At 44.7% G+C, this 25,089-nt stretch overlaps 1 protein-coding gene across 1 annotated transcript in view; it reads right to left on the minus strand.

Moving 5' to 3' along the window:
- Positions 1 to 20,114: 20,114 nt before the first annotated feature.
- LOC146801737 (uncharacterized) overlaps positions 20,115 to 25,089 on the minus strand; it is a 103,422-nt gene continuing 98,447 nt past the window's right edge. Inside the window, exon 11 of the mRNA XM_085621214.1 lies at positions 20,115 to 22,128. Coding sequence (XP_085477340.1) covers positions 21,890 to 22,128 — 239 coding nt within the window. The 3' untranslated portion in view covers positions 20,115 to 21,889. The remainder of the gene's footprint in view (positions 22,129 to 25,089) is intronic.

Genomic DNA, 25,089 nt, shown 5'->3' on the forward strand with positions numbered 1-25,089 from the left:
TCACATGGCCGACTACATTGCGCATCACCTGCAGTTCCTGATGCATCTTCAACTTGCGTGAGTCAACAACCCATCCTCTAAATCTTGGCATTCGACATTGACGCATTTTCGACTTGCGTGATTTGGAACCGACACATTGCATACATTCGAAAAGATTGACGATGACACATCACCTCCTCTGCTTCATTCATCGGGTCTTCTTCGCTGACGGAACAAGGTACTTATCAGTGGGACAAGGTTGGGCGCTGTATCCAACCCATGTTTCATCGCGGTCGGCCTGAACTTTTGGATTTGGCTCGGTCAAGCGCAACCAGATAGACCCGGTTGGCGCTTTATGCTTTAAAGTACTACATTTAAGTTTAAGATTGAAAAATTCATAACTCCGGTCATAATTATTGAATTTTTATTATTTTGGTCTTTTTTTGTTTATTAAATTAGGCTCTATTTTTCTAACTAGGTGTGTTATCTTTTTGTGTGGTGTTTTTACTGTTTTCCCGTTTGAAGTGTTACACAAATACTTTGCACATTGCATCTTAAGTTAAGCCTGACTGCTCTGTGCCAAGCTACCAGAAAGTGAGCTTTCCTCTGCCAACCAGAAAACCAATTTTCTAATAATAAGTAACCTTTTTTTCAAAATTTGGAATTAACCAGTACCCTTTCCACCGGGGTACAGAGGATTACAGAACACCTTACACAACTTGATTTATGGAGCCAGCTGTTCATTTTACTACTGGAGACAGGCTTAACCATGTATTGCTTACACAGAATTAATGTTCCTCTTGTTTTTGTCTTTTGTTTCTTGCCTCTAGTGCCGTTATACCGGCTCTCAATCATGTAATTACTTATTTATCAGTATAGCACCGTTATAAGCACTTTTTGGATGTATTTTGCATATGCGATTTATTTTCTTTTTGTCTTCACATGAAATCTGTTTTCCTCACACTACACCCATCAATTTTATGGGCGTTCCCTCTGTGTACCCACCCAGAAAAAACGTGTATTCCTGCAATTGACAGGAGAAAATCTTCCAACAGATTCAATGTGGGAAAAACATTCACAATGTTGTCATGTCCCTATAAAGTATATACGTATGGTGCACCGGTTGTGGGTATTCAACAACATTTGGTGGTGGACCGATCCAGGAACAAGCCTTGCCCAATACTCCAATTTCTCACACTGAAATTCTACTATGCCTATGAAATTTCTATGTGCGAAAAGCTGGTTTAACCTTCATTTGTATAGCTGTTGAGTAACATTGCTTTAGGTGGGCTCTTATGTTATGTTGTGTTATGTAATGTTATAGCAATTTATTAAGGGCACGAATACCAAAGGTATGTCCATAACCATAATTTTTGTTGTTGTGTTGATAATGACTAAAACTTTGTTTGTCCAATATTTCAACAGACCAGGAATCATTTTATTTGTTACACTTCTATACGTCATGTATTCTTCCATATAAGCACCGAGCAACAAAAGCACATTTTCAATTCCCCTTTTTGACGTATCACTTTTGAGGGCAATAACATGACACTGGCAGGCTTTAGATCGATTGCTAGATGTAGGTTAATTGATTAAAACCTAATTCCAGGAAGATGGAGGTACTTCTCTTGGGCAGTGACACTTCACTTTGATCACCTCGTTGGTGGCCGATGGAAATGGGATCACTACCATCGCCTGTGCTAAAGGTGAGCAATCTAGGCATTGTCTTTGATGATAAGTTAATCTTTGAAGATCTGGTCAGTGCCATGGTCTAATCAGTTTTTTCATCTTAAAGGTGATCAGAAAGATCTGTCCCTTTATTCCACCTGACCTTCGCAACTGCATTAGCCTTATCCAAATTGGATTATGGAAATACATTATTTATAAACATTCAAAAAAGATTTCTCTAGATATTACAGATGCTGCAAAATGCACCGGCACGACATCTGCTGGCATCCCCAAATATCAATCCGTGGCCCAGGGATTGGTTTAAATACATTGGCTCTCAAATGAAAAAAGAACTAAATTCAAATCATTATGGATAGCTTTCAAGGTGTTACATAATGTTGGTCCAGACTTTTTGAAATCGTTTTACCTGGTATACTCCATCAAGAAATCTAAGATCATCTGCTGCCAAGTTGTTGGTGTCCCCAGAGCTAAAAGAGCCTCCTGGGGAGGGAGAAGTTTCATCTCAGAAACAGCTAAACTGTGGAACATGCTCCCCCTGACACTACAGGACAGTCCCAACTTATGGTCCTTCAGAAAATCTTTAAAAACTTGTCTCTTTGACAACTAGTGCTAACATGCTTTTGCCCCAGTGTTAGAAGCCATGCCAAGACGCCTCAGGGCATTTGAGTGCCATATAAAATTAAAAATTAAATCTTAATAACAAGCAATGTGTAGGAAGGTGGTTTATTAGTAGGCGAGGGTATGCACCTTTAGTTAAAAATAATATCACAATCACTAATAAGGTCCAGTCAAGTCTCAATAAATGAATCCTTCCTCAACCTTTGGTAGCTTGGCAATGAGCAGGCAGGCTTAACTTAGGATACAGGTAAGCTTAAAGCATTTAGTATCACCAAACCAGTAAATTGCCTCAGTGAGCTCTGGAAGTCCTTGTCCTCGATGTCAATGGTGATAAGCTCCAGAGCTTTCAGGGGGACAAACCAGCGCAGTCAGACCAAGTCGCAGTTCGATGTCGCCAGCTTGACTCTCGTCAATGTTGGTCTTCCTCTGGAGCTTTTTAACAAAACTTTGCCAAAAGTTTTGCAAACTTTCAGAATTTCTTTTGGGATGAAAAGTCTCCAGCAGCACCACCCTAGAGCTCAGATGCTCTGGATAGCCTCTTGGGATGTGGTACTCAGTTTCCCACATTGTATCTGGACAGTTCAAGAAAATTCAGTTTAAGAAAATATTGTCCAGCTGGAGTAGTCCTCTCTTTGGCTGCTGTAGATGGCTTCTTCCAACAATTTTCTACCTGTTGCGACTGAGGGAGTCCACTCCTTTTCATTTAAGATAGGCACAATCCTTTCTGGTGTGGAGCCTTGAAAGTCGAGCAGGTGCAGTTCTTCAGATTGCAAGCCTTCTGTGGTGCAGTCCAAGGGCCCAGCACGGCAGTCCTTCTTCTTCAGATGTCCCAGGCAGTGATCTGAGGGGCTCCTGCAGATCTCCCATATTTATTCTCCGTTCTAGGCTGGCAAGAGGTGGGGACACTCCAACCAATAGGTTTCAAGTTGCCACCTTCTTCTATGACCACTTCCTGAAAAGTGTGGCATACCTTTGAACCAGACTGCACTTTTCTCCAAAAATCAAAATAGAGAAGTTCTCTCCTTGGAGTGTGTGTCTGGCTAACCCAACCCACAGGGGTGGCTAACAACTCACTACTCTCCCCTTTCAGACCCTCTCATAATCTAAGTATGGGGGCTCTCATCTGGCTGCTGATCAACAAAGTGGGGGCTGGTCTGTAACATCTGTTCTCCTACCTATGAAGTCCCGCTTTCTCCCCAGGCCCCTTCATGTCCCTGGCTTGTCCAGGAAGTAAATCCCCTCTCACCAAATGGCTGTATTGTTTCAGCCCCAGACCTCTTCACACCTACTCAGGGAGAATCTTGGCTCAGCCTGTCAAAGGCTGGCCAGTCAGAAGAGGCTGCTAAAGGGCTGTTTTAGGTACCTTCAGGATAGTAAGTTCTAAAACTACTTTCCTGTAATAGAAATAATACATCCGACAATGGCAGATTGTTGGATTTATTGTAACTATTATTCTGATATTTGAATTATGTTGCTAGCTAAATCTAATCAAAAGTTAGACTTTATAAAAGTTTAATAAAGCCTTCCTATGTTAGCCTATGAGGCTAAAAGCACTGGAATGGGGAAAAATGCCTTTAGCTGTTTTTCCCTACCGGGGAATGTTAAACGAATTCTATATTGTTCCTGCTTCGTCTAACAATGTGCCCTACCCTTGGGGCACCTAGGACAGCCCTTAGTGGTGCCTTGCCTGTAATAAAAAGGTAGGTTTGGACTTACTTTTAATGCCAAACTCAAATTTGGAGATAATTTGGTTTTAAAACTGGTCTGCAAGGCAGGTCTGGCTTTACAATGACACCAGACACCACAGCAGTGCACACCAAAGAGCATGAAGTCCACTGGGGTCCCCAAACCTACATGCTCTACCATGCACTTGAGACTTACAGGTAGTTTGCCTTGGCCAATTAGAATTAGACACATTACCATATACCTTTTAGGGACAGAGAACTGGCCCTGAGCCTGGTTAGCAGAGCCCATGGAACTTTCAGAGTCAGTGACCACCTGTATCAGTCAAAAAACGGGGGTGATCAGGGCAAAAAGGATGACTATCCTGCACAAAGCATGGTGAATATGTAAATATATGTTTCGATTCAACTGTTGACAGAGAGGGAACTACGTTGCAATGGCGATGGTGTTCTCTCCCCACCAACGCAGTGGTTCACTCACCTGATTTATATGCGGGCTGACCATATGTTAGACTTGGCATCCTTGGCGTGAGTTCCCCAGACCTTTTTCCTCTACCTCCTGTATTTTTTATGCTGTGCTGGTTTCGGTTTTGCTGGCTTAGATGCTTTGGGCACTATGCAACTGCTGATCAGTGTCAAAGTGCATGTGCTTCCTGTGCAAATTGTTATTACAATTAGTTATCCATTATAGGCATATTTGATTTACTGGTAACTCGCTAGCAAAGTGCACTGAGTATGCCCAGGGCCTATCAATCAAATGCTACTAGTGGGCCTGCAGCACTGATTGTGCCACCCACCTAAGGAGCCCTACATATGTGACTCAGACCTTCCACTGCAGAGTCTGAGGGCAGTTTTAACTGCCATGTCAACCTGCAAAGTGCACCCACTTGCCAGGCCCTAACCTTCCCTTTTCTTACATGTGAGACACCCCTCAGGTAGGCCCAAGGTACCCCCATGGGCAGGGTGCACTGTATGTGAAAGGGAGGACATGTACTGGTGTGTGTGACATGACCTGATAGTGAAATACTGCTAATTTAGTTTTTCACTATTGAAAGTGTATCTGTCCCATAGGATAACATGGGAGATACTTTGTAGCATCTTACAAATATTACTTTCCATTGGGACAAGATGGGGGAATGGAGTTTAGGCTCTCTGAACTCAGAAATCTGATAGAGACTAGTAGCTGCAGATTCGTTACCTTTGAATTTCCCAGGCGTCAGGCTGGCTCCGGAAACTTTTGCTGAGCAATATGTGCACGACGTCGGGTATCTCCATTCGGCTCCATGTGTCGTCGATGACATTGGTAGCGTGGGTTATGACGTCGCTGTGCCTACATAGGCATTACCCGGCGCGCGGACGTCAGTTCTTTTCTTTCTGCGCCAGTTAAGCACTGATACGGGAAGAGCAACCCCTCTGCCGCTTTTTGGCAGGCTTTTTTCTCGACTCTTGTCGAACTTTTTGATGACTTCGTGTGTGAGGGATGTCGGGTACAAAGACAGGTTTTAAAGTGTGCGGGGCTTGTTCCCTAACGATGTCGCTTACCGATTCCCACAGCGTATACCTGTGGTGTCTTGAACGCGACCACGATTCGATGTCATGTTCAGACTACCGGGCGATGGCTCAGAAAACCTCGAGGGAGTGGGCATTGAAGTTGCTTGCGGCCCGGCAGTCGACACCGTTGAGCGAGACTCAGAGAAGGTCACGATCCCGTTCGAAGAGGAGGTCGTGGGATCGCTCTCGGAGCCCTAAGTCCTCTTCCTTCTATTCAAGGTCGCCTGGACACTCGGGGAAGAGGCACAAGAAGAAACTGGCATCCGTCGTCGAGAGAGGTAAGGAGCACCGACGCTCTAGGCACGGTTATGGGGAACCGGAGCCAGATCAACTTCGCGCCTCCCTCCATTTCCGGGAGCCGGAGTTGCTCCTCCTCAAATTAAGGAATTTTATGAGACCATGCGCCTTGTATTTGAGCGGAACGACCCCGTTGGTGAGCCCTTGGGCCCCACGGGGTCGATGGGGCCCTATCGGGTTCAGCGTCATCAGCCTTGGCTACGGCACCGGTGGGACCTCAGGGGTCCGATCTCGGATCCGGATTGACGCTGGTCGTACCAATGCGACATTCTCCGGCGTCGAACCCAAAGTCGGTGCCAGCGTCCTCGGCGGCTGTCGGTGGCACAAGCCCCATCCTCATCCCTGACGACACAGAGCTGGAACGGCGTCGTTCGGCGCCGATTCCAACACCGACAGATCCCAGGGGTTCTATGTTATCGCCTGAGCACTTTGCGGACATGCTACGCTCAGGAGAGGAGTGAGAGGAGTCTGGAGACCCTTTAGAGATCCAGGATGTGTCTGAGGAGACAATGGACTGGTATGGGGAACTTAGGGAAGCCAGTGGTTTGGATACTTACCCAGACACTGGCATGCTCTCTCCACCTACAGTGGCTGCAGAGGAGGGGGCGGCCTATGCTATGGTGGTTAAGAGGGCAGCTGAGGTCCTTAGACTGGAATTGCCCGCAGTGCAGGTCAGGACTAATCGCCTGACTGAAGTGCTTCCACCTCTGAACCCCTTTTGCCCTTTAATGAGGCACTTACGGACCTCCTACTAGGAACTTGGTCCAAGCATAACACAGGGCCTCCTGTGAATAGGACGCTTGCACGCCGCCAACGTCCAGCTCAAGGTGACCAAATGTTCCTCTGCCAACACCCCACCCCAGAACGTTTGGTGGTGCAGGCCTCTGCTTCCCAGGGCACATTCCCTTCTGTCCCTCCAGATAGGGAATCCAAGAGACTGGATTCTTTGGGGAAGGCGATGTTTTCTTCCTTCAGTCAGGCGTTGCGGTCGGTGAATATCGCATGCTTATTGGGACGTTTCTCCCACTCTTTTTCAGAGACTGTTGCGCAAGTGCTGCCACAAGTCTTGGAGGAGGCCCAGGCTGTGCTCTCCCAGGTTGTCAATGACGGGAGAGATGCGGCAAAATTCACCATTCGGTGTGGTTTGGATACGACCGATTTGCTGGGCAGGTCTATTTCAACGAAAGTGACCTTGAAGCTCCACGCCTGGCTTCGTACTTCCGGCTTCTCGAGGGATGTCCAAGGCAATTTGATGGACATACCCTTTGATGGAACCTGCCGTTTTGGAGAAAAGGCTGACTAGGCCCTGGTCAGATTCAAGGACTCTCGAGCTACGGCGAGATCCTTGGGCCTCTCGACCATTCCTCGTGGGCAGTCTTTCTTTCGTGGCAACGGAAGGGGTTTCCAGCTGTGCCAGCCCTATCCTAGTCACCGTCCCTCATAGACTACCCAAGCCGTTCATGCACGTGGACGCAGTACATTCTGTCCCTGGAATGGAGGTCAGAAGTCATTCACCACACTGCCCCCAGCAGCCGCAGCCTCCAAGCACTCCTAGGCTGATTCTGCAGGACTGCACTATTCCAGTGGGTGGGGGAATTCTTCTTCATCTCCCCCGCTGGAGATCTATAACCACAGACAAGTGGTCTTGCAGATCGTCCAGGAGGGCTATTCTCTTCCTTTCCTTTCTTTTCCTCCTACTATTCTGCCAAATCAGGAACGACTGGCGGAGGATCACTTAAAGCTGCTCCAAGAGGAAGTTACAGCTCTTTTGCTCAAAAGAGCTATAGAAAGGGTTCCAGTTTCAGAAGTAGGCAGTGGCTGTTATTCCCGCTACTTTCTGATTCCGAAGAAGAACAAGGGGCTTCGGCCCACTACTTTCTGATTCCGAAGAAGAACAAGGGGCTTCGGTCCATTTTGGATCTTCGGACCGTCAATCTCTTCCTCAAAAAATTCAAAATGCTCACATTGGCTCAGGTCTTGTCTGCCTTAGACCAAGGAGACTGGATGGTAGCGCAGGACCTGCAGGATGCCTATTTTCACATTTCCATCCTACCGGGCCACAGGCGTTACCTGCGGTTCAAGGTAGGCCACAAGCACTTTCAGTTTACTGTGCTCCCCTTTGGCCTTACCAGTGCCCCTCCGGTGTTCACCAAGGTGATGGCGGTGGTTCCAGCTCATCTGCGCAGGTTAGGGGTTACAGTCTTCCCCTACCTCGACGACTGGCTGTTGAAGCCGTCCGCGCCCCAGGCAGTCGTCTCCCACCTTTACACTACGGCGGACCGCCTGCATTCGCTGGGGTTCTCTATAAACGTGCCAAAGTCACACCTGACTCCTACTCAGAATCTCCCTTTCATCTGAGATGTTCTGGACACAGTGCAGTTTCTGGCTTATCCTCCCGGGCAGCGAGTCCAGGATATTCAGCTTATGATTCCGATATTTCAGCCTCTAGCCTGGATTTCGCTGAGATTGACTCTGAGGCTGTTGGGCCTCATGGCCTCCTGCATCCTGTTGGTAAGACATGCGAGATGGCGTATGCGGCCTCTGAAGTGGGACTTGAAGTTCCAATGGTCACAGCATCAGGGGACCCTCACCGACATTGTTCAGATTTCGGAGGGAACTGCGAAGGATCTGCAGTGGTGGTTAACAAATCGAGATTGGGTCGAAGGCAAACCTCTCTCTCTCCCCCAAACGAATCTCACAATCGTGACGGATGCGTCACTTCTGGGATGGTGCGGCCACTTGGGAGGGATGGAGATCAGGGGTCACTGGTCTCCGGCGGAGACGGAGTTCCACATAAATATGTTGGAGCTCCGAGCGATTCACTTAGCATTGAAAGCATTTCTTCCCTCTGTCAAGGAGAAGTTGGTGCAGGTGTTCATGGACAATACCACCGCCATGTGGTACTGCAACAAGCAAGGCGGTGTGGGGTCATGGACCTTTTATCGAGAGGTCCTACATCCCTGGACGTGGCTGGAATATCAGGGCATAACCCTGGTGGTTCAACACCTGGCAGGTTCTCTGAATGCCAGGGCAGACGATCTCAGCCTTCGATGCCTAGCGGATCACAAATGTCGTCATTCAATCGAAGGTGGCGCAAGGTCTCTTTCAGCAGTGGGGATAACCTTGGTTAGATTTGTTCGCCTCCGATTAGAACACGCAATGTCGGCAGTACTGCGCACTGGAGTTTCCAAGGCGGCTATCGCTTGGTGACGTGTTTCGTCAAGAGTGGAGTTTAGGCCCGTTGTATGCCTTTCCGCCCATACCACTCCTGCCCAGGGTTCTGAAGAAGATCAGGAGCGACCGGGCCCAAGTCATCCTTGTGGGGCCGGACTGGGCAAGGAGAGTCTGGTATCCAGAGCTTCGGAGGATGTGTGTCGCTCCACCGATCAGACTGCCTCTTCAGAAGGACCTTCTGTCGCAGCAGCAGGGGAGGGTTCTCCACTCAAACCTGTCAACTCTGCGCCTCCATGGGTGGAGATTGAGCGGTGGCAGTTGATGGCTTTTGACCTTCCTCCCGAGGTCTGTAATGTTATTCTGGCAGCCAGGCGCCCTCCCCTAAGTCGGTATATGCCTGCCGTTGACAGAAATTTGTAATATACTGTACAGAAAGGTCTATTGACCCTCTTTCTGCTCATCTTTCTACTATACTTTTATTCATTCTGACCCTTGCCCAGCAGGGCTCTGCTTTGGGAACTCTCAAGGGTTACCTTTCTGCTCTATCTGCTTTTTTGCAGCTGCCAGACAAACATTCTCTCTTTAAATCTCCTATTGTAAATATATTTCTAAAAGGGCTGGTTCACTTGTTTACACCCACATCCTTTATCATGCCACAATGTGACCTTAATTTGGTCTTCACTTATTTGATGTGCACACCTTTTGAGCCTTTGCACAATTGTCCCCTATGGCTGTTGACTATCAAAACAGCCTTCTAAGTGGCGATTACATCGGCCCGGAGGGTGAGTGAGTTACTGGCGTTATCCAGCTCGACTCCTTATTTTATGTTTTTTCAGGAAAAGGTGGTGCTTCGCACCAGGGCATCTTTTTTACCTAAGGTTGTGACCCCATTCCATCTGGGTCAGTCCATCTCTTTGCCCACCTTCTTTGCTCCCCCACATCCCTCTAAGGAAGAGGAGCGTCTCCACTGACTGGACCCAAATAGAGCATTGTCACTCTACCTTGCCGCACAAGAGAGTTCCGGGTGGATGACCAACTCTTTGTGGGGTATGTGGGAACAAAGAAGGGAAAGGCAGTGCAGAAAAGAACCTTCTCTCGCTGGGTTGTTCTCTGCATTAAAATTTGTTATGCCTAGCTGAAGAAGCAGCCCCCTGAGGAATTAAGGGCCCATTCCACCAAGGGAATGGCTGCAACTACAGCCTTGGCACGGAGTGTCCCAGTCCAAGACATCTGTAAGGCAGTGACGTGGGCATCATTGCACACATTCGCAAAACATTATTGCCTTGATAGTCAAGTGAGCAGGAACAGGCACTTTGCCCGCTCCGTCCTGCAGACATTTTAGTCTAGTCCGTGAGTCCGCAACCCACCGCCGGAATGGTATGGCTTGGGTATCTGATTCAAAGGTAAGGAATCTGAAGCTAGAAGTCTCTAACAGATTAACAAGTTACTTACCTTCGGTAACGCATTATCTGGTAGAGACTCTATCTAGCTGCAGATTCCTTACAGCCCCACCCATGCCTCCTCGCTTTGTGGACTGATGTTGTGAGTCTAGGGTTTCTACCCTTTCAGGGCACTAGTTTTGCACATGCTTACGTCAGTCACTTCATGGCTCTGTGCTTCTGGAGTAGAAAAACGAAAAGTACTGACGTCCGTGTGCCTAGGTGACGCCTATGTAGGCACTGCGACGTCATAACCGACAGTACCAACATCATCGACAACACACGGAGCCGAATGGAGCCACCCGACGTCGCGTGCCAGGGGTTTTGCTCAGCAAACGTTTTGGGATCCAGCCTGACGCCTGGGAAATTCAAGTTAAGGAATCTGCAGCTAGATAGAGTCTCTACCAGATAATGCGTTACCGAAGGTAAGTAACTTGTTCTTTAATGACACATATGTTAGTGAAGATTCTTTTTAAATTGTGTGTTTGAAAATGCCACTTTTAGAAAGTAGGCGTTTTCTTAATTAACCATTCTGTGTGCCACTGCTGTTTTGTGTATTGATTGTCTGGTTTTGGAGTGACAGGGGCTGTGGATGTGCCTTCACCGTAGACAGCCACTGGGGGGGTTGAGGTGTCCCTGGCCCTTCCTGGATGACTCACAGCTGAGCTGAATAGACCTTGGCTGCATTTAGAGTAGTGGAGGGAGTTTTCCTTTCACCTGAATAGGGCCTGTCTCCCTTGCATAATGCTGTCTCCACCCCCTGTGGTCATATTGCACCAGTGAGGACAGAACTGGTTTGGGCTTGGCTCAGGGACCCTGACATAAAGAAGAACAAAGACAAAATGGGGTAAAAGTAGTGGACCTTAAGCCCCAGAACTTTTGATCACTTCTGGACTGAAGAGGAATCTTTGCCAAGGAGAACAGCAGGAGATCTGTGAGGAGGAGCACTGCCCCTTTGCTGTGTGCTGTGTGGGGTTGGCCTGCCGTTGCTGCTTCTGCCAAGGAAAAGACAAAGACTGTACTTTGCGAAGAAGTATCTCCAAGGGTTTGCTGTGCTGGCCTTCTGTTTTCAGAGCTCAGGGACAAAAATAATTCACCACCAGCTCCCCTGAACTCCATTGCTGGGAGTTTTGACCTGCCGAGAGGTGCTTGTTCCAGTGTTGGGCTGGAGATTGTTCCTAATGTGGGGAGCTGGGAGAAATCTAAAAGAAACAAGAAAACCAATCTCCAATGCCATCAGTGCCACCGCCGTGATGCCGGGACCTTCACCGAGGCCAGTGGCACCGCTTGTGAAGTGCACGTCGCTCCGCCCTAGCTGCACCTCAACTCTGATGCGCTTCAACTCCTGCAATTATCAGTCTTCCCGACGCTAGCACTCACACCGACTCCGTTACTACCAGCGCCGGCATCCAGTTATCGCCGTGCCGATAACCATCGAGGGTGACTCCACGAACTCAACGACTTTGCATCGCCTCACTGGAACTGACGCCTCACCGCCAATGCAACCAACTTCCCCTGTACTGGATTCGATACGTCGCCTCCTCGTGGACACAAAGCCTCACCTTCCCTGTGGCAGCCAAGGAGCTGGACTCGACCTCGGCACTGATGCCTCACCTCCACGATGCCGTGCATCGCCATAGACTTTGTTTTCCAAGGTGCTGTTTGTTTGGGGGTCCATGTGACTCCGTGCCCAAAGCCGCACACCTCACAGTTGGCACCGTACTTTGGATTTATTGCTATCACGCCGTTGTAATTGCCCAGGTGGAGCTATTTGTTTTCTACAGGTTCTATTTTTGCAATAACTGTTCTAAAATCGTAATTTTGTACATGTAAGGTGGAGTTTTGTCGTTTTGGTCTTGTTGAGTTTAGATAAAGATACTTTATTTTCTAAACTGCTGTGGTGTCCATTTGTGGGGTTCTCACTGTATTACAGGGTGTTTGGAGTGCAAATACTTTATACATTGCATTTGGGATAAGACTGTCTCTCCTACCAAGCTACCAAGGGGGTGAGCAGGGTAGATAACCCTTACCCTGACTAGAAGCAATGGTCCTTACTTGGACAAAGGTGCTTACTTCTGCCAAAATAGAGACCACCTGTTCCAACACCATAGGTTGGAATACTGCTGTGACGACTCCATGACCACCATAGCCAAAGTTCTCTGACAGCCCGAGGCTGTTGGAGAACAGGCTGTTGGAGAATTATCTAAATGTCCATCTAGCTGCCCAATTAGGATGGACAGAAATAGAGTTGTTTTTTCCTGTCCATCACTGCCAGGTAAACCATAGCGATAAGGGACAGTAAAAAACTAAAAATGCCCCCCTCACCATGGAAGATGACACTCATGGCTAGGGGGACATTATGGGGCAGATTTATGAGCCCCTTGCGCCACTTTTGCGTCACTTTTAACATGGGAAAAGTGACGCAAAAGTGGCGCAAGGGGCTCATAAATCTGCCCCTATATTTTTATCCCGAGTCATGTTTTCTTTATAAAATGAAAAAGAAACCAGTTTGGTGCAAGGCTTTGTCATGGTGATGGAGTCCTGCACCAAACTGAAACACATTAGCAGGAAAAGCTGTCATGGTGGTGCGTGGCAATGCTTCAGAAATGACCCCAAATTGGGTGGTCCTTTCTAAATATGGCAGGCACATCTCCCATCAAACCAACGGGGAAATGTACAACGGACCCTCAGTTCTGCTCAACAAACTTTTACAGAGAAGTCCTAAGGGAGCTCGAAAGGGACTTTTAATAATTAGCCTTCGAAGATATTCAACATCGATGGCCCCAGTTCCTGTCAAGAGGGTTTTCGAGGACAAGTCACACCTCCCCAGACCAAAGCAGGTATAACGTTTAGGAACATAAGATGCAATGGTGCTTATTTTCAGTAAAGATTACACATGACCAAGAATGCAATATACCCTCAAAGTACTTTACATTTCCGGCTGTTCTCCAGGTATTAAAGTTGGTATAGCAATCTAAATCAGGCAGTTGTTTGGGACTAATCCCCCATATATCTGACTGGGCTCATCCATTGACCTAAACCTGAGAAGGGGAAGCTTCACAGGGTAAGTTTATTCATTGTTTTATTTAATGTTACTTATCCCGTCATCTTCCCTGACTCCCAGTTCGCCCCACCGCACCCCTCTTACCTGTGCCGATCCCCACTGCTAATTCACCAATAATAGTGTAGTAAAAAATGATTTCAAGCCTGACAGTACGGTTTTTATTACCCTTAGGTAAACACTAATGTTATCCAATCTCGAAAATATTAATTCTAGGGCCACTGGAATTATGTGTTTTTGCAGCCACAACTTTTTTTGCATAATTATGAATTTGTCATATTTGCCACATAATCCTTTATTTTCTGCATAATCTGCAGATTTTAGCAATTAAAAAATGTTTTTATCTCAAATGGATCAAAAGGTACAAACCACACTGCAACATGTGTTGCTGCACAGCAGAAAGTCCTGCCCAAAGGGCGACTGGTCATATTTCCGTTGCTTATTGCTGTACTAGGGGGTCAGACTAGTGCTAACGAGGTGAGCCCATGACCACATAAGTGTTTTGGAGAGAATAGTGAGTTAATACCATCACAAAATGTGCTGCATTTTGTTTTTCTTGCTGCATAATTTACTAAACACTGGTGCATAATTCGGTCTTCCTCTGCAGCATTATTCCAGTTGCCTGGATAGAAACGGATTTGGTGTTCAACAAAAGAAAACACTTATTGGGAGCCGGTGGACATACAAGGCCACGAATGACAAGTGGAAATCCACTGATAGAGAGGTGTGATATAGAGAGGTATGACGTTTCTATGATTGCTTATGAGAAAGTGAGTTCACTCGCATATGTGCCCTATTGCTTACCTGTGTATGAAAATGCAAACACCACAGTGTGCTTCAATGTGTGCTGTTACATTATATTAATCAATTGCTATTTTGTTTTTACATCTGCTTGAAGACCACTAAAATCTTAGTATTATTGCACATGTATACGCTTTTTAAATGAATGTCCATCATTCCCCGTTGTACACTGAACAATTGATCAGAATCCTTCTAGTAAACATAGCCTTCTTCTGGAGCTCTGGTTTCATTGCTGGATACATGATTAGCATCTGCTTTATTTGGTTAGCTGTTTACACATGAGATGATCAGACAATTGGTTCATTGTAAAGTTTCTGATACATTTATGTATTTTATTATGTGTGTTATTTTTCTGTGACTGTTTATACGGTAAATATATTGAGTATCCATAAAATATTATACAATTCCAGCATACAACCTTGGCCGGCAGTCATTCCAACTGTGCTATTTTATTTGTACTGTGCACCCACTCTCCTTTTTTGTTTAGTAATTTTTTTTGGTCCATTCGACCAGTTTTCTGAATTTTGACACACTTTTTATTGCATTTACATCGGTATGGATTTTTAATATGTTGACGTATTAATGGTATCATTGTTTACATAGTTCTGTATGCCACCTTTTATTCTACATGTACCACCTTTCCCCTGAGGTAGACCTTATTGCTTGCACTATGCTTCCAAGGATGACTGAGGGAATCCATACAAAAAGTATATCTTTGTCGGTAAGTGGGGGTATTGTGGGAGGTCGCGTCAAGAGGGTGTCCTTTGCCCGCGCTCCCTCCAAGGATATTATTAGAAACCTGCCGGTAATGTCAGCTCACTGCATTACTGCAATTGCATGGCATCAGGAAATATGACTGTGATGCTACTCACTGTATTTTTCAGGTAGTGAAAGTCTGGCAGAGAGAGGATGCAGAAGAATCATTACTCTTTTTCACTCCCAAAATAATAGTTATTCTCTAGGTACTTTACTGTATGTTACTGTGTTATATTTTCTGTGAGCCTCACACTGGATGTGGGTGGTGGTGATAGTGATGGAGGTAACCATGACAGTTCCAAAAATATTTTCTGTTATCCACGCCATTTTCAGATTTAACATGCCAGAATAGTTATGGAAGTTGCAGAACACCAAAGACTTCCATCTGCCAGACCCACATGGACAGAATGTGACTAATGGCCACTGATAGTCTTCTGTCCATCATTGCCACCATATATGTACAGGTTGAAAATAATATGCACTAAAAAGAGCAATACTTCCATTGAAAGGTTTTGGCCCAGCCCATCGTGCTCTGCACATAGATTTGCCTCCAAAGATGCACTCAGAGACAGATCCCATGTATCCAGCACGAAATACTGTAAACAGCATCATCTACATCAAAGAACAGTTGTATAGCGATTCAAACCTCAGGGAATAACACGATTGCAAGGAATGTGTTCTAGTGAGAAGTGAAAACAGAAAAAAATTATAAAAGCCATCCTAAAGGGTGGGTGTGACTCCGTAAAGGATAGGACTGTAAGCAAGGAATCCATGGGTCAACTAGCTTGGGAAACAAAAACAAATTTACTGGCTTGAACACAAGTAGATCTGGGGATAACAAAACGTTTTGACCACAATAGGAGATTTCAATGCCAAACAGCACTTTATGAGCCAGAGGGCTTTCATCGTATTTTTAATTGAATTTTGCTTGAAAGTGTTAAACTCAACATGCGCAAAGAAATTTTCAGAACAAGTAATCATAGGGAATGGTGGATGGAAAAATAGGATGCAGAGTGAGACAAGTGGATCTCGAGAAACAAGTAGCCATCTAGTAATCAAATTAAAATACTATTATGTCAAATAACCAAGTCCTGCCCTTCTGCGCATGTGACCACGTCGCCTAAAGCTTGTGCAGTCAAGTGAACAAATGGCAAAAAATAAGAAGGAAAATTGAGAAGACGCCAAACAAATGAGGAAGCAGACCAGTCAACTATGGAGGACTATGGCTACCAAAAGTCTTATCTGACAGGGTAATTTACATGTACAAGGATTTCCAAGACAATGTTCTAACATCTACTTTGATAAGGCTTATTTGTTATTCAAGGTGACATATCAGGCTTTAACTTATTGACTTATTATTGTGTCCGAACCAGTATATCGCTATTGTCGATGCTGTATCAGACCATTAGTTCATATGATGAGTCATTCCAGGTATCTCAGCAATATCATCTAAAAAGACCTATTCAGGAGAAATGTTCAAGGCTAAAGGATTGGCAGATTCCATAATAAATGCTATGTTTTTACCAAACAATTTGTATGTATTAGAGTACAATGTGTAGGGATTCAGTGGTAAGGCTTTCCTATTACGCAAATTAATGTTATATCCGGAAAAGCGACTGAATTGCATTATAATTTCCAGTACTTTAGGTATTGATGTTTCTGGGCTTGACGAGGAGCAATATATCATTTGTGTAAAGAAGTAGTTTAATGTCTTCTTATGCAAGGACTCTTATTTTGGAAGTCAACAGTTACAGCACTAAAATGAAAGGAAGCAGTGGCATGGGACATCCCTGACTTGTACATGTGTAAACACTGAATTGCCCTGATCAGAATCCATTGTATTTAACCAATCTAAAGCAGTAGGAGTTTGGTAGAGCCATCACATTTTCTGTATGAATTTGATCTTGAATCCAGCTCTCATCAATATCCTTCCAACCTACCACTAACTTTATCTGCATCGATGGACACTGTTAGTCTATTATTTTGTTTGTTTTTTGCTTGCGATTAACAGGTGAATGCTCAAGATAAAGCCAACTTGATTTCTATGAATTAAAAGTGAAATGAATGTATTCACATGCTGAGGTGTTGGCTACTAATCTTATGTTTGAATAACAGTATGGTATTGGTTGTTCACTTAAATACAGTTGAATATCACCCCTGAATTTCCAGGAGCAAATCAGACTTATGCATGGAAAAATGTTTTGTTAATTGGTGTTTTGAAAAGGAGTTAGGAGAAGCAGTCTACTTCCTCAGTACATTTTGAAACACAAAACAAATTCCCAAAAGGTGAAAACCTTCTTCTTTTAGTAGTGAGTTAAAAAGGCAACTCTTAAAATGATGCAATCCTATTTTGATCTTTATTGCAAACACAAACCATATGATTCTTCATTGCAGGTAATCCTAACTGGGCTTAAAATGAAAAAGCAATCCAAACTAGACTGACTAGAGAGATTTGTCTATGTGTGATTCCACTCCTGACTGATACTAACTGTGTTTCTACTGCATGAAAGATCCAAACTAGGTGACCATTACAGATATAATCCTTACCGGTCCATTATTACAGACACGGTACTAGATACTTCTTTACTGAAAACACATTCTTAGCAGCCTTGCCTTCGATGCAGTCCCCCACCACCTCTTCATTCAAACACTCCACTACATCGGCATCTACGGCAACACCCTCAAGCTACTATCCTCTTTTCTCACTGGATGCACACAAAGAATTCACCTCCCGCCGTACATCTCTGACCTCAAGAGCATCATCTGCTGCATACCCCAGGGCTCCTTCCTCAGCCCCACACTGTTCAACATCTACATGACTCCGCTGGCATCCATCGCACACAGCAACAGATTCAACATTATCTCCCTCACCGAAGTCACAGACACCACTAGAGCAAACTTCTGGAATGCCATGACAGACGTTGCCGACTGGATGAGAACCAACTGCCTCAAACTCAACTGGGACAAAACTGAAGTTCTTCTCTTTGGGAAACCCCCCTCACTGTGGGATGACTCCTGGTGGCTCTCCTCACTTGGACCCCAACTTACCCCCACCACCCATGCCTGCAACCTCGGTATCATCCTAGACAGTGAACACACCATGAGACGACAGGTCAACTCGGTCGCCTCCACCTGCTTCAACAATCTTAGCATACTCCACAAAGTCTTGAGATGGATCCCAACCGACACCAGAAGAAGAGTCACGCAAGCCCTCATCACCAGTAGACTCAACTATGGGAACGCCCTCTACGCCGGAACCACCACCCTCCTCTTCAAGCGATTCCAAACAATCAGGAACGCAGCAGCAAGAATCTTCCTCGACCTACCCAGATGATCCCAGATCACCCCCCACCTCTGTAGCCTGCAATGGCTCCCCGTCAAGAAGAGATGCCACTTCAAGCTACTTACTCACGCCTACAAAGTCCTCCACAGCACGGGACCAGAATATCTGAACAACTGGCTGCTGTTCCACCAGACACCTGTGGTCCGCCTCCCTGGCCCTCGACTACATACCCCGCTTCCATTGTACTCGAGCCAGAGGACGCTTCTTCTCCCACCTTACTACAAAAGCCTGGAACAACCTCCTCATCCACCTCCAAACCACCACCTCCCTCGCCAAATTCAGGAGCGGCCTCAAGACCTGGCTGTTCGAATAGCCTGACCAATGCAGCGCCTGGATACCCTTCAACGTGATTAGCGCATTCTACAAATATGGATTAATTGATTGATTCCTACATTGGCCTCCACTTAATGACATGATTCTATGTGGACCTTTGCTGCAGACATGACCCTAACTGTGCTTCCACTGCAAACATGATACTTTCTGGGCCTTCATCGCAAACAAATCCAATCTAGAAAAAAGTCTGCAGACATATTCCTAACTGGTCCTCCATGAAAAATACCTTTAATACAGACATTCCTTCATGGGCTTCAGTGGGAAATTACCATCTTTAGAGTTGTGCAGATTTATTCCATGACTGCTTTTTGCTGGCTCTACAACTCTGTGCACTTGGCTGTAGGTTTACCATTTGCAGCGTGGCTGTGCAGATTTAAAACTGCAAATTTGACCTGACAAAATAACCCCTTTTCACAGGCCTAAACCTACCTTTTAAATATTAATCAGTTACCCTTAAGTTCTGCCTTACTTCCCATAAAAGAGGGTGCATGGTATTTAAAAGTAGGACATTCACAAATTTAAGGTGAAACATATCCTTACAGTGAAAAGGCCTCAAAACCTATTTTCACTATAGCAGGGTTAGCTGTTCTATAGGAAAGCATTAGGATACAGTATTACATTTGATAATATTATCTTCAGCTAGGAAACAGCTACAGAATTCATTCTTGAACTTGAAATATTTATTGCAAGCCCCATTCATCTGTAAAGTTGGATTTGTAATAAATATTTTGAAAATGTACCGTTTTCTTGAAGCCTCAAAATGCCAATTTGAATGAGCTTCAACTGTAACCTTGCAACTGAATAGACCCCTTGATGAGGTGTGGAAAATGGTTCAAGAGCAAGACTAAGGCTGGGGCGTAGGGAGGTGTTTTCTGCTCCTCTGGTAGGATGACCATATGGGCTGTTCAAAGCAGCCTTCCCTGTCACAGGCACATGTTAGCTGACACCTGGGCAGGTGCTTCATTTTTTTCCCCAGTTAGGGAGGCTCCAGTTATAGTAGGAAGGGAACATCCCTCAGAGCTGCTTTGATGTGACCCCAGATGGTCATTTCCCCGGCCACACCTCTGTGGTGGGCACAGGAGCACTTTGTTCATCAGCTGCGGATTAGAAAGCCAAGTCCAGTGTAAACATTTCACAAATTAGTGTGAGATCATTGGGACTCATTTTATCTTTGCAATAAAACAAGTAATTATGAATTTCGATATAATTTCAAAATATAGATGCTGCATCTTAAAAAAAATTCACTCATAAAACCATACAAGGCAACTGACTGGCTTGTTTCTAACCACTAGGAAAGCTCCCAACCAATGTCCCCGCATCACTTTTGTCTACCCGCAGCAGAAAGCAAACTTAGCCAGCTACAAAAATACATATAAACGTGTTATTTTTTCAGTTTTATTACAATAAAATAAAGCATTTTCAATAACTTAGTAAATAGCATTTTAATAAATAATCTTGTGACAATATAATTTTACAAAGATGGTATAAAAATATGACTTTTACATTCACCTCTCTGTCGATACGTCTCAAGTTAAAGCAGTTTCCCCTGATATGTCCATGTGGAAAACATACATCTGCTGATATCACAGTAACAGAAATTTCAAAAGTAGCGGTTATTAAAAAAAGAGCTCAGTATGAGCTTAGGAAACCATACAGTATATATTTGAAATAAATAATTCTCACCAGGCCGGAATGGAGTACCTACATACATCTTAGTTATTGCTATAAAACGAATTTGTTGGTTCAAGAGATGTTTAATTTTTGTGTAAGTGCAATAAAACCCCAAATAGTGAACAAAGAAAGATTCTCTTTCAGAAGCAAGGATAGTCTGAAGGGTCCACGCGGAAATGGAAACATCACAGCCAGCGTTGGTGGGGAGCCCCAGCCGTCCCAGGACTTCTACTGGGGATGTTGGGGTAAGCAGAAGCAAGCTCAGATGACGTTCTATAGATGGATTTTGTGCTCGTTGCAGCGCTGTCCCCCTTAGTGCAGTCTTTTCTTTGTAAAGTCATCAATTCTCGAGCACAGTGAAATTTAGCACGTTGTGACCCGTGTTCAGCATCTGGACTGATAACAAAAAAGCTTTGCAGCTGTGGCTCAAACGTGTCCTCTGGCCCCAGTCTTCTTCTCTTACTACGTTTCCTTCAGAAGAGGTGCTGGTTGCCACAGTGCACTTACATGCATCACCGCATGCTTCTTTTTCTCCACACTTTGTATGTGCAGAAGAACAATCACAGTGGATTGGGGAGAAGGTGGGCATTGACTAAGAGCTGTTTTTGTAGACTGTAGACATAAATACATGGCAGAAATCCACAGCCAGAACCCCCAGTGCAGACATAAACCACTTAGTCCAGGGAATTATTTAAAAATGCCCGCTCTAGTGTGGTTAGTGCAAAACAACTCACATCCTAGGGAAGGAAATACATCAAATAAACCACCAGCTCCTAGCCTATGACTTGTGAGGTCCATCGAGAGTGCAGTTATGCAAAACAGAACTGTGCAAAACCATAGCAATGCATACAAATACTATACAAACTATCATACAACAATAACAACACATTTCATTTGTAGCGTTAAAAGTGCACAATATGAAGTGTTTATTGAGTTGCTCGTAACCCCTAGCCCCAAAGGAAGGTATCATATAGTGTCTTGCAATTTAGGAGAGTGTCGATTTGTGAAGATTCGAAGTGTGGGGAGATCTACACGTCATTACATCTGCCCAACATAATTTCAAGCACCCATAGCATTAAATGTAAACAAAGAATATAAGCTAGACCTTTCTATGCTGTATATATTTGCCATGCAAACACATTGCAGACCAATGTAAATTTGTTGGAATGACTGGTAATGACTAACTTTGATCCAAGCCAGTTTGGATGAAAGACAGATCTGGGCATACCTGAAGAAGACATTACTAGGACACTAGTTCTTTAGGCAGTTGTGTGAGCCTGGGCATCCTTGGACCACCTTATGAGTGTGGGAAGCCTCTGGTTGGCGACCTGATCTGTTTTTCTTTTCACTTGAACATACCAAAATGTCCATTTGTTGCACATAAAGGACATTGTTTTGTCCTATTTTGACGAGCTAATGAAACTGGGCATTTTTGTACCCTTCTAGTCATTACGAGAAGTAGCGCATAAGTCCCAGTGTTGAATCAGTGGCCTTGTTACATATATTTGTAGGAGAAGTTTCCCATGATCCCTGAAGGATCTGTGAAGTATCTGCCAGTTTTCCTCTTCAAGTAAACACAGACGAGTGCCGCGATCACAATAACTAACAACGCTATGGCAAGAAGGACTGCTATGACAATGACGGCGGTCCTCCAACCGTAGTCTTGAACTGAAGCTGTTGAGTTGGCTGTTGTGGCGGCTGTTGTGGCTGCTGTTGTGGCAGCTGTGGGAATTGCTGTACATAAAAAAAAAACAGACAGGTTTCAGAATAATAGACAACATTTACACTTTTAGCCAGGGTGACATTTTGATTGGCACTTAGTGGGAATTGGAGGTTTATATGACAGAAGTGTAACGCTCGCCAGTGCAGCCAGTGTTTTTTGGGGAATTTGCTTACACCTACCATGGAGTAAAACATTTTTTGACTAACAAGTGGTATTCCACGGCTGGGCACCACTGCAGTATAATAGTCCCACATGTGAGTCCAATTAGTTTGACTCAGGGATGCATACTGATTGGCTGCACATCCAATCTGCGTGGTAATCATACAAAGCAATAATCGGATTGATTGAAAGGGTGACGACTCAGATTGCTGAAACAATAGTGATGTGATTGCCCCCCGTTTGAACCATCAGAATTAGTTGCTGCATCTGGTGCATTCTAATTGGCTACTGACAGTCAGTTAGAATTGCTATTGCTAGCCTGTACTTCTGTAGATTGCATTTTGGGATACAGGGATTCATGAGCACACTGCACCCATTAGCTTTTTTGGTGAAAATGGCTGAAACAATAGTAATGTGATTGGCCACCCTTTCAACCATGCAGAATTGGTTGCTGCCTTCAGGGCATTCTAATTAGCCACTAACAGTCAGTTAGAATTACTGTGCTTATTAAGTGCTTTTGTGGTCTGCAGTTTGTGATGCAGCGATTCATGGGCACTCTGCACAGAATCGATTTTCTGTGTTCAGTAACAAAAACCTACACTTTTTCCAGTCTGTCAGTGAGGCAGACTTACAAAAAGGGTCAGATCACTCCAATTTTAATTTTTTGGTGAAAATGGCTGAAACAGTAGTAGTGTGATTGGCCACCCTTTCAACCAACCAGAATTGGGTGCTATATTTGGAGCATTCTAATTGGTTACTAACAGTCAGTTAGAATTGCTGTGGTTAGTATGTGCTTCTGTGTTCTGCAGTTTGTGGTGCAGGGATTCATGGGCATTTAAGCGATTCTCTGTCTTCAGTAACGAAACCCACACTTTCCCCAGTCTGTCAGTGAAGCACTCAAAACAAGCATTGGAAATGCAATAGGTCTCACATTTGTTGAATATGGAGCTATTGACATTATAAATGATAATGTTTTTTACCTATGCAATAGATATGCCCTCCCCACTGTAATAAAATAAAGAACTCTGTTGTGTTTTTTCAAAGTAGTACACCGGCAATGGTGCCGTACCCCTGGGAGTGAAAATGGCAGTCCTGACTCCACGTTAAAACAAGCAGTGTTGTGAAGGTGCAGTACCAAAGGCTGTCACTAGGTGCCCCTTGGGACCTCTTTTGGCCACACAGGATACTGCACCCAGCAACATGGCTAGGCAATATTATGGTGCAGTAGAGAAAGCTGCCAACTGGTGAGCATGGGATCCATGTTTGAGTCTGCTGTCGGGCTCAACATCCTGTGATAATGGGCTGATTGTTTAATTTCCCTGAGCCCATGGCTAGGTGCGCTATATAAATAAAAGCGTTTGTAAAGTAACAAAAACAACTAGCAAAACAGCAGTGGCATTGGAGGGGTGGTGGGGCTTCTGAGCAGTGTTGTGGGAGGCAGCCGCGGCCCGTGGAGGGAGTTCTGTGGGGTAGAAAGGCGGGGCGGGGGAGGGGCAGGGTGGGGGGTACTAAAAACCGGAATATAGATAATTGGAGGTAAGTAAACAATTAAATGAATAAAACGAATTTCGCTGTGCGCGCTACGAAATTCGTTTTATTTATTTAATTGTTTACTTACCTCCAATTATCCATAATCCGGTTTTTAGTACCCCCCCACCCTGCCCTTCCCCCGCCCCGCCTTTCTGCCCCACGGAACTCCCTCCACGGGCCACGGCTGGTGGGAAGGGTGAGGGAGAAGTACAGGGAGATTAAGGGACATGAAGCAACCAAAGCAGTGTTGTGGGAGGGGTGAGGAGCATGCACCGGGATATAAAGCATCAGAATGTTTGTAAAGTAACAAAAGACAAGCAAAATAGCATTGTCATCGGAGGGGTAGTGGGGGCCTCCGAGCAGTGTTGTGAAAGCGATGAGGTGGAGGCACAGGGAGAGAAAGCGATGGCAAGCAAATGATGCGACCAAAGTTTTATTGTACAAGTAAACAGAACAGCTAATGAGCAAAGAGTTAGGCCAACTAAAAAAAGAGTTATCTCCAAGTATTATTATTATTATTTTGAATTTTATATAGTGCTAGCTCGACCTGAAGGTATCAGAGCAATTTAAATTTTATGTGATAGCTTTTGCAAGAGGTACATGAGTATAAATAGCCTGAACAGTAAGAACACATGTAAAAGGGGTAGTCCTCATGGGAGGATACCTAATTCCAAAAGTAAGGACTACTAGGTGTATTCAGCAATGAGAAGCCAGCATTTCTAAAGGACAGCAACAGGAACTAATGAAAAAGATGGGCGTTTTTCAAGCCCTCATCCTAGAATCAGTTCAAAGAAAGGGGAATGATTCTGTTAGGAACCAAGAGGCTGGAATCGGTTAAGCAAAGCAATGAGCATATATATACCTCTTGGACCATCAATGCTCTATTCTTTTTTGTACCTCAGGTTATCTATTTTCACTTGCAGGTAAGTTTTAGTTAGTCAATTACATTTAGTACATTTAGATTATCTGCGACAAGGTTGGAGCCATCATACAGTCGTTGGTTTAAAAAACCAAAACTCAAGGTCCAACTGATCAAAAGTGGTGTATTTGCTTATTTTTTCTTTAGTTTTCTTTTTCACAACAGAGAAACTGTTATACAAACATGACAATAAATCTTTCAACAAACAGTTGAAATAAAGTTCTATATACAGTGACAATGGAACATAGCATACATTACTTCTTGTAGAAACATTAGTAAACCGGAGGCGGACAAATGGAAAAACAAAAATCCGACGAGCACTGAATCAAAGAGGTTTTCACCCACTACGGTAAAGAAGAATTAA

Source organism: Triturus cristatus, chromosome 8, assembly GCF_964204655.1.
Source record: "Triturus cristatus chromosome 8, aTriCri1.1, whole genome shotgun sequence".
NCBI classification, from domain to species: domain Eukaryota; kingdom Metazoa; phylum Chordata; class Amphibia; order Caudata; family Salamandridae; genus Triturus; species Triturus cristatus.